Here is an 18,102-nt window from a genome sequence, read left to right as displayed (position 1 = left end):
TGTTAAGATGTTGGACTACTGCTTGGAAGGTCATGGGTTCAAATCTCAGCACTGCCAACCTGCCACTGCTGGGCCCTTGAGCAAGGCCCTTAACCCAAGACTGTTCTGTTGTATAAATGTGAGTCACTCTGGATAGGGGCATCGGCCAAGTGCCATAAATGTAAATACAATCTACCAAATTTTATCTTGACAGGACTTCAAAAAACAGTTATCTGACTTTGGCTTACCCTCTCTGTATGGCCATGCCCCAAATTTGCAAATGAGCTCATAATTTTCTCCTGTGCATGATTTTGTGCAAATCCACAGAAGCAGTCATGTGTTACAGCTGTTTGAGTAAATTAGGCTCCGTCTTGCATGAATTGAGTGGCATGTAGCAGTCATATTTTTTATTTTTCTAAATGTTCTGAAAAATAACTTTTCTGAAAAAAAGATTCCCCTGAAGCACCAATTTTGTGCAAATAGACCAAAAATCCTAGGACAAGATGTCAAAAGGAGGTTTTGCACATTATGCAAATTAGTAAAAAAAAAATAAAAAATAAAAATAAAAATCCATATCCAAGGAATAAGAGGGTAACACATTTCTAATGCACTCCTTACACTTCAGTAATTCTTCTTCTTCCGAGCTGTTATCAGTGTCAGGGCCAAAATCCAGCGTCTGTCATGGTAAAGGGGCGTGTCAGTGCCCAAGGTATGGGGCGTGTCAGTGCCCATGGTATGGGGGCGTGTCAGTGCCCATGGTATGATGGTGTGTCAGTGCCCAAGGTATGGGGGCGTGTCAGTGCCCATGGTATGGGGGCGTGTCAGTGCATATGGCATGGGTAACTTCATCTGTGAGGGCATCATTAATGCAAAAATTTATGTACACATTTTGGAGCAACATAATCTGCCATCCAGAGCAGGACAACACCAAACCACATTCTGCCCGGATTACAAGCGTGTGGTTGCGTAAGCAGAGAGTGTGTGTGCTAGCATGGCCTGCTGCAGTAATGACCTGTCTCCCATTGAGAACGTGGTACATTATGAAGTGCAAAATAAGGCGACGAAGGTCTCGTACAGTTGCACAGCTGAAGAAATGCATAATGGATGAATGGAGGAAAATTCCGCTCACTGAACTTAACCAACTGGTGTTTTCACTCAGCATCCAAACACTTAATAAGTGAAATTAAAAGAAAAGCTGACGTTTCACATCAGCCAACGAGCCCAACTTTTTTGGAGTGTGTTGCCGTCATCTGATTTTAAATGTATAATGTCTATTTTCAAAAATAAATTCAATTCACAAAGTAAAACTTCAAATAATATGTTAATGTGTTTTCAGTATAATACAGGGGGAACTGAATTTTCAATCGACTCTTTTTGGGGATTTTTTTGCATTTTCCATACCGTCCCAACTTTTTCGGAATTGGATTTACAGTTGTATTTACAGTTAAAGACCCCTGCTGAAAAAAAATCAACAGAAGCCATCACAGAAATTCTAATGGTTTCCACTACAAATACCATTACAAACGATCACCATCACCTTTTTTTGCCATTAATGGTATCCACTAGATATAAGGCCACCAATAGAAGGCAACAAATTACCATTAGAGACCCACCGCGACCATTACAGTTTCCATTAAAACAATGCAATTCCCATTAAAACCATTACACATTCTATGAGGGTTTCTATTGTTTTTGGGGTTTTTTTTTCCCAAATTAAAAACCTGAACTGAGCCGAGTCGTCCACTAGGTGGTGGTAAACACTTACACTTGCCATCTATCGGTATCTTAGTAACATCTTGTGTTGGAATAAAATAAAATCCTCCACAAATAAAAAAGTATCTCTCTTTGTCTTTGTCTCCTTTCTCTCTCTTTTTGAAACAGTGACTCATATCACTAATCCCTCTATTCAACTTATCCAAGACACACCCAGAGTGAATTTTAAGGAGACGCACTTCTTCATAATTACACAATTATAAGGCATGTGAAGCTCCAGCCAGTCAGCTTCGACCTCCCCGGTGCGCTCGACCAATCAGATTCGGCGCAGGTGAGACGCAGACGTCATGTGTTCGGGAGTGGAGCTGCACTGGCTGCTGCTGCCAGTAATAACCTCTCTCTCTCTCTCTCTCTCTCTCTCTCTCTCTCTCTCACACACACACACACACACACATACACACACATACATCAGCTGAGTTTTTCTCTGATTTATTTATGTTATTGACTTGATTCCGCGCGTGCTGGAGATGTTTAGGAGCTGCGTGTGTATCCTGTGCGCGCGTGCTGAGACCCATGATGGATGAAGGAGTGTATTATTGTGTTGGTCAGAAGAGATCTTAGCAGGAACTTCAGAGGAACAATACAGAGGTGAGTTCAGAGAGCAGAGCTTTCAGGGGTCATGAGTGTGGCTTGTTTCATGAGACAGGAGGATCATGTAACCTTCAGGACATACACAGTCAACGCGGTTCAAATGGATTATCATGAAGAGTACCAGCTGGAAAAACAAACAAACAAATAAACAATAGAAACCCTCATAGAAAGTATAATGGTTTTAATGGTTGTATTAGGAATTGTATTGGTTTTAATGGAAACTGGAATGGTCCCTGTAGGTCTCTACTGGTAATTTGTTGCCTGCTATTGGTGGCACGTTATGTCTAGTGGATACCATTAAGGAGCCGTAATGGTTTTAATGGGTAGCTGATGGTTTGTAATGGTAGTAATGTGCTGTACTGGCTTCTATTGGTGTGTTGTTATGTTTAGTGTTTATCATTAAGGAGCTGTAATGTTTTTAATGGGTAGCTGAAGGTTTGTAATGGTAGTAATGTGCTGTACTGGGTTCTATTGGTGACCTTCTATTGGTGGGTTGTTATATCTAGTGGGTATGATTAGGGAGCTGTAATAGTTTTAATGGGTAGCTGAAGGTTTGTAATGGTAGTAATGTAATGGAAACCATTAGAATTTCTGTGATGGTTTCTATTGTATTTTTCAGCAGGGGTATCATCTCTCTGGTCAATAGTAATGTTTTTATAGTAATAATTTTTTCCTTGAATCCTGTTTACTGTCTCGATCAAAATGAGGCGTTTTTTTACATCATGTATCGTAGAGCCGGGTGATATTATTATATAAATTGATATCGTGATGAATCATGTCACAATACATTTTTCTCTGATATTGTTGGTATTGTGATATATAATATAACCAGCAGGTGGTTCATTAGTACTGTATCGTCATATTCATCGAATTAACTTTTAAATGTTTACCTTATTTAAATGCAACACTGCTGTTTTGCTGGCATTTTGTCAGTAAACTTATATATACACCCACCTATACACTTTATTAGGAACACCTGCACATTCATTCATTTCATCTAATCAGCCAAACTGCGGGGATTTTCACACACAACAGTCTCGAGAGTTTATACCAAATGGTACAAAAAAAGCATCCTGCAAGCAGAGGGTCTGCAGGCTGAAACACCTTGTAGGTGAGAGAGCTCAGAGGAGAATGAGCAGACTGGTCTGAGCTGATAGATGGTCTATAGTAACTTGCATAAGCACTCTTTACAACTGCGGTGAGCAGAAAAGCATGCCGAAAAACATCAAACCTTGAGGTGGATGGGCTACAAGAGCGGAAGACCAGCCTCGGATTCCAGTTCTTGGCTGACAGGAGTAGAACCTGATGTGGTCTTCTGCTGTTGTAGCCCATCAACATCAAGGTTTTATGTGTTTGCGTTCTGAGATGCTTTTTTTCTCACCACGGAAAATAATTATTAATAAAAGAGTGATTTATTTGAGTTACTATAGACTTCCTGTCAGTTCAGGCCAGTCTTGAAATATCATGAGGTACATCATCTGCCCACAATAATATAACTGTGGGTGTGGTGAGATCGTATATTTACACAGGATGTCAAACACAGACTTACCACACTGACATTATGGTGTGTTCTCAAACTGTAAAGTTAATGCATTTATATAATTACTGTTATAAAAGCATCTATTCTATAGATTAACTCCTGTTACGGTAGAACTTTTCTTTACAAAAATAAAATAAAAGGGAGAGAGAGAGGTTAACACATGAGTTTATCACATAGCCAAAACATTCAGTGTTTAGATCTCTGTCTATGCTTCTGCTACTGTAAACACACTGGGCTGCTGTGTGAAGGCCATTTTGTCCATGAAAAAAAAATATTTAAAAATCTATTTCAAGCCCCAAGTCAGGTGACCGTATTTATTTTGCACTGTACCCGTGATGTAATCTTCCATAATCATTCTTGCTAATCATACCGCTGTCATTGATCTTATTAAATGTTATATTTGAGGAGTGCTCGAGTTATATGAGGTGTGTTTTCTTGTCTTAGAGATGGCGAGCGATCGTATGGCCATCCTGGATGATGACGAGGAAGAACAGAAGCGGAGATACGTCCTGGCTGAGCCGTTTAATACCCTGTCATTGGGGACAGCAAACAGCTCTCCACCCAGTCAAACATCATCGTCTGCTTCTGTCGACTCCCCGCCCCCGCCGACCTCTTCCAGTACGGACTGCCTGGAGCGGATCTGCCTGAGAATAGACGAGCGCCTCCTGATCTCCAAGATCTTCTACTTCTTCTTCTATGCTGCATACGGTTCCCTGCACCCCCTCCTGGCTGTCTATTACAAGCAGCTGGGCATGACGCCAAGCCAGAGCGGCCTCCTGGTGGGGATCCGCTACTTCATCGAGTTCTGCAGCGCACCGTTTTGGGGTATAGTAGCTGACCGCTTCAACAAAGGCAAGGCCGTCCTGCTGTTCTCCGTTTTCTGCTGGGTTGTGTTCAACTGCAGCATCGTCTTCGTCCAGCCAGCACGCATGACTTGCATAGAGAAAGGATCAGAAAACGTAACAACTCCGAGTTCCTCCGGAAACCAGACCAGACACCGTCGATACCTCATAGGGGATGTGTTGGGCATGCCGTCGACGTTTCAGACTTTATCTGGGGATTATAGCCCTCTCAATCGATTTGTAAGGAGCGATAACACAAGCTCTTCGCTCTCCACTACAGCGTCACCTAAACAGTACACTATCATTTACGACAAAAGCCAAGTGGAGACCATCTTCCTCGTGATCCTGCTGGTGATCATCATCGGGGAGTTCTTCAGCGCGCCGGCAGTGACCATCGTCGACACCGTGACCCTGCAGTACCTGGGAAGGCAGCGCGACCGATACGGCCTCCAAAGGATGTGGGGTTCTCTAGGTTGGGGTATAGCCATGTTATCTGTAGGCATCTGGATTGACCACACACATCTCACCCTGATCATCCAAGGGGCCGGCTGCATCCTGCCGGAGTACAAGAACTACCAGATCGCCTTCATCGTCTTCGGCGTGCTCATGACTTTAGCCCTTATCGTCGCAACGCAGTTCCGCTTCGATTCCAGGTTTGGAGCAGATCCGTCCGAACAGGACGTGAAGCAACAGGTGGAGATCCCTCACGTGGTCCAGAACACGTCCGAGTCCAGTATGGAGGAAGTCCCAGTGTGTCCCAGGTCTAACAACAACCCCCGGTTTCCGTTCAAGGACTTGATCCGTCTGCTGTGCGGGATCCGTTATGGCTCCGTGCTCTTCGTGGCCTGGTTCATGGGCTTTGGTTATGGCTTCGTGTTCACGTTCCTGTACTGGCACCTGGAGGACCTGAAAGGGACCACCACGCTGTTCGGGGTGTGCTCCGTGCTCAGCCACGCTTCCGAACTCGCCGCCTACTTCATCAGCCACAAACTCATCGGACTCGTTGGCCACATAAGGTACATTTTATTCACGAAACTCTAATGCAGGTGCATATTAACGCAACTCTGTTCTAATACGTTAGCGTTTCTATAGCAACAGCTCGTTCGCTGGGAGTCGTTCCCGTAAACGCATGAACGCATTTGTTGCATGGTGAAGGTTTCTTAACGTTTGTTTAACGTTTAAGGAAGGAGTCTTCAGCGTCAGTGCTTTTGTAACCGTAAGTTTTTCCGACGTCTTCAAAACGGAGGAGTTTGCGCGTTACGCTTTCCTCGTAAATTTTTGTCTTATTAACGTGAAGAGAGAACAAATAAAGACGCTGGCGAGGGAGCGGATATTTCTGGCCGCTATAACAGGAACGAACTTGTTTTCGTGGACGTCCCACAACGTTAAATGTAACCGTGAACGGATAAAAACTCTTATACTGTATCGAGACGGTAAGATAAGAGAGAGAAATAAAACACTTTAGGATCTTCTGTTACAGGAACCTAATCAACTTGAGGATGATAACACTGACGCATCGCCTCGTCACTCAACCGTGCCATTTGATTATTTTCCTTTAACTGCATGACACGGAGTGTTTTATTCTTCACATATCACCTACTGATACTATATGCTCATGCACGATGAAGCCTAAATATCATGCATCCGGAAAATATCGCAGTGCTTTTTGCGTATCTCCTATCGACGCCTAGCTGCGTCCCGGCGGTGCTAACTGGTGGCCATTCGCTTTCCGTCGCCGTTTTAGCCGATAAGCATATTAGCATTCCTTTAAAGTCGACAGGCACGGACAGACGGAAACAAAATGGTAGAAAAATCTTTGATTTTAGCGTACAGTCAGTCACAATCGACTACATGTAATGGAGTGCTTATTATTTTAGAATTAAGTGATGAGTATTTTCTGTTTATTTTCTGTATTGTTTAAACTAGTGTGTAAAAATATATCATGATAATTGATTTAAAGGCGTATAAACTAAGTTCGGTTTCAACATGACGGCGTGTGTGGAACTGAATGTGGTAATGACTTAGACCTGTACATTGTAACTTCCTGTGTGTGTGTGTGTGTGTGTGTGTGTGTGTGTGTGTGTGTGTGTGTAAGCCTTCACACATTTGCATTAGTCAGTGCAAGGAAGCTACAAAGCATTACACGTAGAGTGTATGTGAGCACAGAGAGCGGGTTCTGAAAGTCATCTTTGACGTGTCACACCCTCACGTGAACTCCTTCCTGTTTCTGCTAATCTCCAGCATGAAACTTAGCCCAGTGTTCTCAGGAATCTGAGAGATCGGTGTGACGTGCCCCACACACTCCTCCTCAGTGTGCGCCTGTGTTCGTTACCGCTTCTGAGGCTTAACATTTAGCTGGTATGACTAGCGAATATTTGTAATATCTCCAGTGCTTATGTAGACTGCACTGCTGTGCATAATTATTGGCACCTTTCATGAAAATGTATTTGAAAATACTGTTATTATAACATTCTAGAATTTAATTAAAAAAACACTTTTTTTCTCCACATACACACAATTTTTATATAAATATACACACACATATATATATATACACACAAAAAAAAAGCTTGAAACAAGTAAAAATGCCTAGAAATAGGTTATATTCATCACCCTGGGATTATTCTGTCATCTGAGGAGGTTTACATTTCTGTAAAGCCTTCATGTATTAGATAAACAATTTTTATTTGTAATGCTTTTGCTTAGGATTTTATTTCTGTCAAACTATCGAGGATTTTTGGCAAATCCCAACTCTTGGTTCATCCTTGAACTGGTTAATTAATCTAATCCTCTGTGCAGCCCTCTATAAACTTTTTCATCTGTATCCAAATCATGTTTACTGTTTAACATTTGCCCATCTTTCTGATTCACTGAGCGCTTGATAAGCAGGCAAAGTGAAAGTCAACACCTTGTAACTCGTACTTAGTTCCTGTGCCACAGCACTGAGGGACCAAAAGGTGCCTGTGTTGTCAATTTGTTGACTTTTTAGTGCTGAATACGCAGCACGACGGCTGTCTCGGGTGTTTACCAGCTGTAAAATAAAGGGCACGAGCAAACAGTGGTGAGAGAGAGAGAGAGAGAGAGAGAGAGAGGGAGGTGAAGGTGAGGATGCGGTTTTAAACGCACGTTCTCCGTCTGCTGTTCAGTATTTCGGAAGTAAAACTGTAAAACATCCTGAAGGTAAATTATGAGAATGAATTAATTACTAGAGTTGTAGATGACTGGCGGAGATGTGATCAGGTACTACTCTACAGTAATGGTTAAAGACTTGTATGAAAGTCGACACTTACAGCTTTAAGAACGAGCGATTTTTATTTTTATTTATTTATTTTCAGGAGTATTTCTTCTTGTTTACTTTCCTGTAATTTAGAATCTAGTCTGAATTGTAACCCTGCTTTCACACTAGCTCACAGCTCTCATGTCACTTGTAGTTTGTTTCTTAGGAGCTTGTAGCAACTGCTGCTGTTGTCACTTGTGGGCGTGGCCTGTCCGGCACGTTTTTATGTTCAGATGAGGAACAGTTGTAGCTACATCACTTCGCAACTTGCGGAGATTTTTGTGGGGTTTGTTGTTGTTGTTGTTGTTGTTGTTGTTGCAGAAAACTACTTGAATTGGTGAAATTTACAATCGTATGAAATTATCTTTCGCAGCGATGTTTGTCGGTAAATGAGACCTTTTTTCACTGTACTCGAACTACTTAAACACTAGTTCTGCAACATGCCCAGCCTTATACTTGCTTCATTCTCAGATTAGATTAGCAAAGCGAGTTAACTGTACTAGCTACATATAGTACACTCCCCAGAGGCACCTACGATCTCCGCTACGTCCTACCAAGGTTTATTTTTCTTCGTAATGTCTCTCTATACATTTAACGAGAGGTCGTAGGATAAGATGTAAGATTGAAGATTCAATGTCCGATGTTTTTAACATGCGGGCCTAAAATATATGTACGTGTTCAGAAAAGAACGTTTCCGAACGTACGGGATTTACACAGTTGATTTTAATATCACGTAGAAAACTTTTAATAAACAGCAAATAGTCCAAAGAGCTACGGGAGTTTCTTTTCATTTAAAATAATGCTCTCAAGTGATTTGGAGGTGATTTTACATCTTTATATTTTCCTTAAATTGACCGCCCATGAGTCGAGTGAAGCCGAGTGAAGCCGAGTGGCTTTGTCATTTCAACCATACACGTCTGGTACAGTACATAGGGAAAGGAAAGACATGTGTCTCCAGGACCACGGTGCAACCTAAAACAATACACTAACCGCATGAGTGTGGACACTATAAATAAAAGGGTTAAAGGAGGTGGAGAAATGATTGAGCAATGGTTTCTACTCTATCTAGTGCACTATATGTTCAAACTGCAAGTCATTTGGGATTCACCCAAATGCGGATCAGTTCCAGGAAGACGCTCACGGGATCTAAAAAACGTGCTTGTTTATAATTATTGATCCAAGATGGTGTGTGTATATGTGTGTATATGTGTGTGTGTGTGTGTGTGTGTGTGTGTGTGTGTGTGTGTGTGTTTGTAGCCCTGAATCAGAGTCGTTTCACTGCCTGTGTGATGTGTTTATATAAGGAGTAGACAGCTAATTTACTAAAAAACAAATAGACCAACTGATACCTTCGTAAAGAACAAATACCCGCATATTCAAATTATTCAGTCTAGACATACTGATTTGCATTCTACAAGCTCGGAAACTCGACATCTCCTCATGTCCTGTATGGGGACGACTGGATTGTACAGGCGCTCTGGTGCTTGGACCCCGGCGATTGTTAATTATACACTTATTATGATTGGTATTGAAATGATTCATCAGTGCATGTCAATCAAACCTGAAAAGTATGGTCACTTTATTGTTCTGTGGAACCTGGCAAGACTGTGAATGTTATTTGTGAATGGTGCTTGGACCCCTCAGATCGCAGCTTGCAGTTGTATTGTATTTAATGTATAAAACAGGGTTTGATCGGTGTGTGTGTGTGTGTGTGTGTGTGTGTGTGTGTGTGTGTGTGTGTGTGATCTGTGCATTGCTTCTCAGCACTCCTTTCTGTGTTTAGCAGTCTGATTTCAGAGCTGTGTGCTAATGACCCCATGGTCGGCGTAATCCGATCCCTGCCATTAGCTAACCAGATTCGTACAGCTCAGCTCGGCGCGTTTATCCATCGATCCGACTGACGTCCTGCTGTCCGGGATCGATTCAGTGCTCAGAAAGTGACCGAGATGAGGTCATGTGGAGAAGACTCCTGATTTGCGTGGATATCTCCATGCACGTCACATCACGGCTACGTTTGCATGTTGAATTCGGTGGCTCACGTGACTCACTACTGGCACACAGGAAGGAGTTTCCGTTCTTGTAATGATCTGTTTTTAACACCATTTATAGTGGTTAAAGGAAAACGCTGTGTGTGTGTGTGTGTGTGTGTGTGTGTGTGTGTGTGTGTGTGTGTGTGTGTGTGATTTTCATGGAGAAAAACTTAACTTGATATAACAGAAAACCTTTTATTTTTTAAGCTAAAACTCTGATATAGCGGAAGTCTAAGGACGGGCAATAAACATTTAAACACAAATGCATCTTTTTGTGAAAATTCCTCAGTCAGATATTTTAAACTCTAATCACACAAACTCTAGATGCCGTGAAGAGAGATTAGACTGAAAAACGCCTTGGTTTATTTCAGAAATGAAATGTTGATACATTTATACAGTATCTCACAAAAGTGAGTACACCCCTCACATTTTTGTAAATATTTGATGATATCTTTTCATGTGAAAACACTGAAGAAATGACACTTTGCTACAATGTAAAGTAGTGAGTGTACAACTTGTGTAACAGTGTAAATTTGCTGTCCCCTCAAAATAACTCAACACACAGCCATTAATGTCTAAACCGCTGCCAACAAAAGTGAGTACACCCCTAAGTGAAAAGGTCCAATTTGGGCCCAATTAGCCATTTTCCCTCCCCGGTGTCATGTGACTTGTTAGTGTTACAAGGTCTCAGGTGTGAATGGGGAGCAGGTGTGTTAAATTTGGTGTCATCGCTCTCACACTCCCTCATACTGGTCACTGCAAGTTCAGCAAATTTACACTCTTACACAAGCTGTACACCCACTACTTTAGCTCACAGACGCCCGTGATTGGCTAGTGTTACTATGATTGGCAGGCATCATCAAGATTGAAGCTCGCAATCTCTGGACAACAGCGTAAACCCCTTTAAATCACGCCCCTCAGGAACCATGCCGTCACTCAACTTTGAGCAAGTTAGTTAGTGCTGTAGTTAAAGACAGTTACTGTTGTCAAAGCTTTAATATTGACACACACACACACACACACACACACACACACACACACACACACACACACAAAGATCAGAGGACACAGGACTGGAGTGTACACGACCAGTCATTTCCTCTTGTGGTGTCTGTTGTTGCACACGCTCGCATGTCTAACGCACACGCTTAAATAATCACCTTTGCAAAGCGAGTGCACAAATACGTTTCACTTCATGAAGACAATCTTGGCTTGGTTTTATCTTTGAAGACATTTTTAGCCTGGTTTTATCTTATTAAAATAATTTTTTTTGTCCTGGATTCACAATATGAAGACATTTTAGCCTTGTTTTTTCTTTTATTTTTATTAATTAAAGAAAAAAATTGGACCTATGAAAAGATTTTTAGGCCTGTTTTATGAAATGTTTGGCCCGTTTTCAACATATTCTGATATTCTGGGCCTGGATTCACCCTACTGAGACTTTTTTTGATCCGTTTTTATCTTTATAAGAATTTTGGCCTGCTTTCACCGCATTAAGACATTTTTGGCCTGGTTTAATTTTTAAGATATTTTTCACCCTGCTTTCAGTTGAATGTTTTTGGCCTGGTTTTACCCTGTGAAGACAATTCTGGCCTGGTTTTATCTTATTAAAATATTTTCTTTGTCCTGGTTTCACAATGTTACTGTTTTTTTTTTTTGTTTTTGTTTTTTTTTTGCCTTGTTTTTTTTCTTCTATTTTTATTAATTAAAAAATAGGCATTTTTGGACCTAGTTTCACCCTCTGAAAACATTTTTAGCCTGGTTTTATCTTCTATGAAATGTTTTGTCTGGTTTTATGCTCTGAAGACATTTTGGCCAGGTTTGACAGTATTGACACAGGGTTTTTACCTGTAACCAGTGTTTTGTGTTTTGTTATTGTAACGCATCCTTTTCATGCCTTTTCTCTGTTGTCCTGCAGAGTACTGTATATCGGGTTGGCCTGTAACACTGCACGCTACCTGTACATCTCCTACCTGGAGAACGCCTGGGTAGTTCTGCCCATGGAGGTCCTTCAAGGTGAGAGCCATGCTGCACTGTGCACTCAGGCGTCCAGTTGATTTATCTACCGGGAAGTGTTTGGACTGGAAGTCTGTCCGGCTGCGAGTTCAGCTCAGGCCATGAATCAGCTGTTTGACTTGCAGCTCAGGCACATTGTTTCCTGCAGCACGCCCATTTTAATGCAGCTCACTGGGTGTAGTTAGAGAACACTATTGTGTGTGTGTGTGTGTGTGTGTGTGTGTGTGTGTGTGTGTGTGTATATATATGACATTTACAGAAGGATTAGTCTGGGATCTGCATTGAACTGAACTTGCATTCCAACTGCATTAAAGGTATAATCAATGTTCTGACTTATTAATGAGTTCCAGTAATAATATTATGCTTATTAAGGCTTGAAAAACACAGACCCAACCTTTAACAGGCCTGCACGAAATTACTGTAACTGTACCACGGCACCAGGCTGGTTTGGCAGCTTTCACCATGACTGTCCTGATGAGAAATATGCTGAGAGTAAATAAGCCTGTTTGTCTGGATCTTCCAGCACAGACTCAGCAGTCAGGTCAGCTTTATTGTCCTACGTGGGTTTGGCCACAAAAGTCTAATTTTGGTAATAATCTGTTTACTGTCAGCCCAAAGTCACACCCAATCACGCCATTTGAACATTTAAAGGACATCATCTCACCGCCGCATGAAAGCTCTGACTCGACACAGAAAATGTCATTATTGACACTTTATTCCAGTGAAGGCAGTAAATAAAGACTAACAAATACAAACCAGCTGCGTCTCAGTAGTCCTCACCTATTCACTCGAGTGCGTTAGTGTTACTATAGTAACAGCTCATTCATAGGGACTTGTACGGCACATAAACGGATAAAAAAAACAACAACAACGTTTTCTTAAAGTAAGGAGGCGTTTATTCATTTAACACTTACTGAAGGAGTCTCCAGTGTCGGAGGTAAAGCTGTAAGTTTAAGTTTTCCGACATCTTCAGGACAGAAGTGTTTACGCTCCTTTGCGGTCTCCCGGTCACATGACAAGCTGCGGTTGTTTTTGTTTTTCCTTTATTAACTTCAAGAGAGAGAATAAAGAGAGGGCAAGTGAGGGGAATGGCTTTTTATAGCTGCTATAACGTACGTGACAACAGAAACGAACTTGTTTAAATGTATCAGTAAATGAATTAAAAGTATGACATGTCGTCCTTTTTATGTGTGTGTGTGTGTGTGTGTGTGTGTGTGTGTGGAAACTGATTCAGCTTAAATTTCAGCTAATTTCATGCATTATTTAATTAATTAATAATGTAAAAGCACATTGTATCTTACCTTTTCCACCCTTTAGGTAGTTACTTCAGATCCCTATAGGTGTTTGCGTTTAATATTGACCTTTCATACCAGTGTTTACCTTTTACACGTATCATACCTGTGCGTATTTATCTTCTTCTCTATGTGTACTGTGTAAATCAGCTGAACTGATCCGTCTAATCAGGCCATTTATGTTAACGACGTTGTTTTCCTGTAGGTCTGACCCATGCGTCCGTCTGGGCGGCGTGTATCTCGTACCTGAGCGCGGCGGTTCCTCCGGCTCTGAGGACGTCTGCGCAGGGGATCCTGCAAGGCCTCCACCTGGGGCTGGGGCGGGGCTGTGGCGCCATGATCGGAGGAGTGTTTGTCAACTACTTTGGTATGACGAGAGAAAATAAGCACAAACGTGAAAAACACACCCGTGATGTTTCTCAGGAATGACATCATCCAGTCACTGTGATGGGAGTGTCTCCATGTTAAAGGTGCGGTGTGTAATGTTTACAGCCCCATCTGTTGCCTGTGTGGGGAATTACAACTGAAAACATTCACAACGTACCGTCAGGGTGGTCAATACTGTGAAGTACGGATGTTCCTAATGAACATTTCTATCAAAATTGTATGAATTCCACACTTCTAGAAACACTTACTACACCTTTAATGGCTATTGAAACCTATAATAATAATAATAATAATAATAATAATAATAATTGAGTGTATAGAAATCTGTTATGCATTTATTTTAATATGGAATGATTTTTGTTTTCCAAAAAAGGAAATGTAAAAATTTTTAGACTTTAATGTTTATTGTTTTTTTTAATTTATTTATTTATTTTTTTTATGCCTTCAAACTGAGTTTATTGTCCATGCTTTCTTGGTGTAATATTTTATATTACCAATCAGTCGTGCTTGATCTAATTTCACTTTAAAACTTAACTTATGTTAATTAATTAATTCATTCATTTTTTTAATTAGTCAGTTGCATAATTAGTTTATTTTCATATGCAGATTTAAATTCGAATTAGATCAAGCAGAATTCCACAATTTCTTTCTGTAGCCATTCTTTAAATTTTTTTCTGAAGATTAATTATTCAGATTTAAATTAATCTAATATGGAAAACTTCATTTTATTTCATTCATTTGAATTTAATTTATTTGTGTGTGTGTGTGTGTGTGTGTGTGTGTGTGTGTGTGTGTGTGTGTGTGTGTGTGTAGGTGCGGCTGAAACCTTCAGAGGTTTAGGAATGGCGTCCCTCGTCATCCTGCTCATCTTCGCCCTCATCCAGAGCCTGATCGGGCCGAGCCACGACAGGCGTAAGCACGCTTTATTCCATCCAAATGCATCCAGCCTGTAATGCAGGATGATAAATCACAACCCGTGTGTCTCACACAGGAGACCAGATGCTGGCTGAGAACATTCTGGTACCTTCCAGTCCTGTTCCCATCGCCACCATCGACTTGGTGCAGAACCAGAGGCAACTGGAGACGAGGGTCGAGACCAACACCAACTGCGCCACAGCTCCTGCTGTCAAGAAGACCAAGTTCCAGGACGAGCAGGAGGATGTGAGCAAGCCGGCGTGGGTGGTGTCCACTTCCCCCTGGGTCACCATGTCCTACGCCGTTTACCAAATCAAAGACATGATGTCCACCCTCAGGAGCAATCGTCCAGCTGAGGAGCCCCGCCTACAGGGGGTGTGTCCAATAGGAAACAATAACAACAGCAGCAACAATAATACTAATAATAAGAATACATATAGTGTATAAACTAAAAAGCTTTTCTTTAATAACAAATTCCGGTTTCCTGTTTCTTCATTTCACTCATTTGTTCTTTAAAGCAGCTAACTAACGATCTGTACCTGTCACTTATCTTTTTTATTTTTATTTTTTATGTTTAACCAGTTTCAAGAAATGCGAGAGTGACCTTTCAACTCTTTCCTTTTTCCCCCTCATTCATGCTTTCTCTTTGCTCAGATTAAAGGTGAGATCTTTTTTCTTTTCCTCCTGGGCTTTGTGGTTTTCATTTGGTGTTTTTCTTAGGAATTATATAAGTAAGGAATTAAAACAAAACCAAAACAACAACACTTGGGTGTCGTGCCGTTAAAGGAAAATAATCAGTGTCTGAGTGGTGTGATGAAGCAGAGTCACAGCTGAATTATTTTCCAATAACTGCACCTGTCCTACTTTTATTATACATTTATAGTTACATTTAATGTTATGTGAACAAATTAGTTCCTTTTCTCGATTGTTTTATAGCCGCTATAAACAGTCATTCCCTCATCAGCCTCTCTCTCTCTCTCTCTCTCTCTCTCTCTCTCTCTCTCTCTCTCTCTCTCTCTCTCTCTCTCTTTTGAAGTTAAGAAGACCAAAAAAAACAAACCTCTGTTATTTTAACAGAGGATTAAGGATTTTCTCTTAATGTATTTTTCACCATGAACTCCAGTCAAGTGCAAAAATTGAGGCTGAGAGGATCGTTACGTTGCGTTCTGGTCTCGTTCCCGGGATTTCCGCTTAGTTTTTCGCATTATGTAGTAGTTCTTGTCGATAAATTGTAAAAACAAAGAGCTATATTGTCTTTTCTTCCGTTATAAAAATGGGGAAACCATTTGCACTTGACTCTGTTTTGGGTTTACTTCCTGCTTGTTCTAGCTATGCTTTAATCTTGGTGATTCTTGATGAAATGGGAATATAATGGGAGTATGTTCTGTACAACGACCCTGAGATGGAAAAAATCCACACCGCACTTATCATCACTATTTCACTGGCTTCTGAAAAGTCTCCACCAAGAATGTTATTTATACTTGTCCAGGATGTGTCCTTGTTTGACTCCTTCCTGTCTCTGTGTTTGTAGGAGAGCATTGAGCAGGTGTCTGCAGCGCCATCTGCTGGAGAAACTCCTCCAGGTCCTTTCACCAGTGCTCCAGAGCCGATCTCTTCAAATGATCCTCCTGATCGTCCCGTCTCTGAATGTCCCGTCTCTGAATGTCCCGTCTCTGAATGTCCCGTCTCTGAATGTCCCGTCTCTGAATGTCCCGTCTCTGATCGTCCCGTCTCTGATCGTCCCGTCTCTGATCGTCCTGTCTCTGATCGTCCCGTCTCTGATCGTTCCGCCTCTGAACGTCCCGTCTCAGATAGTCCCGTCTCCCATCACACAGACTCGGGAGGATCATCAGAAGATCCACAGAAGATTTCAGACAAAGATCCGGAGCCTGCACCCACACCAGACTGATCTCGAACCTCTGATCCATGACGTCTGCAGTTCAACAACACAAAAACTGCTTTAGAAACTACTTTAAAATGTAAACTCCGAGTACTGTACGAAGGTCTGAACTGAACGCTGATGTTTGGTCATACAGTAAATGCGATTTGCACTGCCAGGTCAGGGTTTATATGTTACAACGCACAGAAAACGTTAAACCCTGTTGTATTTATCATCTCGCTCCACAACGTTCTCCAGAAATCACGCACACTGGCTATACGACGCTGCTTTCACACTTGACGTTAACCGACACTCGCAGAGAGACAGGCGTTCGTTCAGTCGGTATATAAATACTCGACAGAGCACCGAAACACTGAAAATAGGAGGAACGACAAATCGACGTTTCTTCAGTTCTCCAACTCACAAGTTGAACCTGAGATCACTTCCTGTTTACCGTCCGACGCTCAGAAACGGAAAAATAACCCGTAACCGTGGTTTCTTCTTATCCTGTCATGTACGACTTCTCGTTAAATGTGTTCAGTTGGCTTGCTTTGCCGATCTAATCGGAGAACGATGTTAGTATGAAACCTGGCGCGCAATAACAGATTTTCCCACTGATTGATTAGTGCGTTATTTCGTTTCACTAGTTAGCATTCCAAGGTTATGTATAGCTATTCCTGTTTCTTGTAACTTTTTAAATACTGCTGGACAGGCCACACCCAGTCACGCTGCACACCGCAGGAGACAAACTACAAGCGACACTTCCCTGCTGAAAAAACAAACAAACAGTGGAAACCCTCATAGAATTTGTAATGGTTTTAATGGTTATAATGAGAATTGTATTGGTTTTAATGGAAACTCTAATGGCCCCTGAGGGCCTCTATTGGTCATTTGTGGCCTTCTATTGGTGGCATGTTGTATCTAGTGGATACCATTAAGGACCGGTAATGGTTTTAATAGTTAGCTCATAGTTTGTAATGGCATTTGTAGTGGAAACCATTAGAATTTCTGTGATGGCTTCTATTGGGGGTGTTTTTTTCAGCAGGGTTGCTAGTCAGGTCAAAAAATCAAACCTAAACAAACATGGAGGACAAAGTGCCGGTTAAAATACGAGTCTTCGTGAGGTGAAGGGAAAATGTTTAATCATCAGTGTTCCAATTAAAAATAATAAAGACCTCAAATTGTCTTGATTTTCTGCCTTTGAATCTACAACGAAGACAAACAGCATCGTCATCACCAGAGGTACACCAATCTTTATTTAATCTGCAGGAAGCTCAGTGAGAGAGGACGCTAGGCCAGTTAGTTAGCAGATACTAGCTGACACGGGTAAGAAAGTTGCTGTGGTTATAGTATGAGCGTCACGTCAGCCATTTTCCTTTTCATATCGGCACAAAAGCACTCCATCCACTTTTCCTGGGAGGGAAAAACCGTGAAGTGTGAAAGCAGCCAAAGAAGTAGAATGTGAAGGAGAGACCATTCTAGAAGGTTCTGACTGCAGCCCTGCGGTCAGAACACTCGCATCCACATCATGACCTCAGTTTAAACAGAAAGTTTGGACATGATGAAATAATCAGTGTCTCT

The 18,102-nt window shown here is 41.5% G+C and overlaps 1 protein-coding gene across 2 annotated transcripts; it reads left to right on the top strand.

Moving 5' to 3' along the window:
* The first annotated feature begins 2,055 nt into the window (after positions 1-2,055).
* mfsd6b (major facilitator superfamily domain containing 6b) lies at positions 2,056-17,711 on the top strand. 2 transcript variants are annotated; one of them, XR_001812963.3, is made up of 8 exons: positions 2,056-2,340; positions 4,328-5,741; positions 11,951-12,048; positions 13,546-13,707; positions 14,541-14,639; positions 14,719-15,017; positions 15,225-15,303; positions 16,174-16,311. XR_001812963.3 is itself a non-coding variant. In XM_017470643.2 (7 exons), exons 2-7 carry the CDS (start codon positions 4,330-4,332, stop codon positions 16,549-16,551), a joined length of 2,448 nt encoding a protein of 815 aa, XP_017326132.2. In that variant the 5' UTR covers positions 2,063-2,340; positions 4,328-4,329; the 3' UTR covers positions 16,552-17,711. The 2 variants fall into 2 exon arrangements, 1 of the variants encoding a protein (XP_017326132.2); XM_017470643.2 differs by lacking the exon at positions 15,225-15,303 and having other exon boundaries at positions 2,063-2,340; positions 16,174-17,711.
* The last annotated feature ends 391 nt before the right edge of the window (positions 17,712-18,102 follow it).

This window comes from Ictalurus punctatus, chromosome 6, assembly GCF_001660625.3.
Source record: "Ictalurus punctatus breed USDA103 chromosome 6, Coco_2.0, whole genome shotgun sequence".
Taxonomy (NCBI): domain Eukaryota; kingdom Metazoa; phylum Chordata; class Actinopteri; order Siluriformes; family Ictaluridae; genus Ictalurus; species Ictalurus punctatus.
Note: the sequence above shows the minus strand (reverse complement) of the source record. Positions and strands in the feature narration are given on the sequence as shown.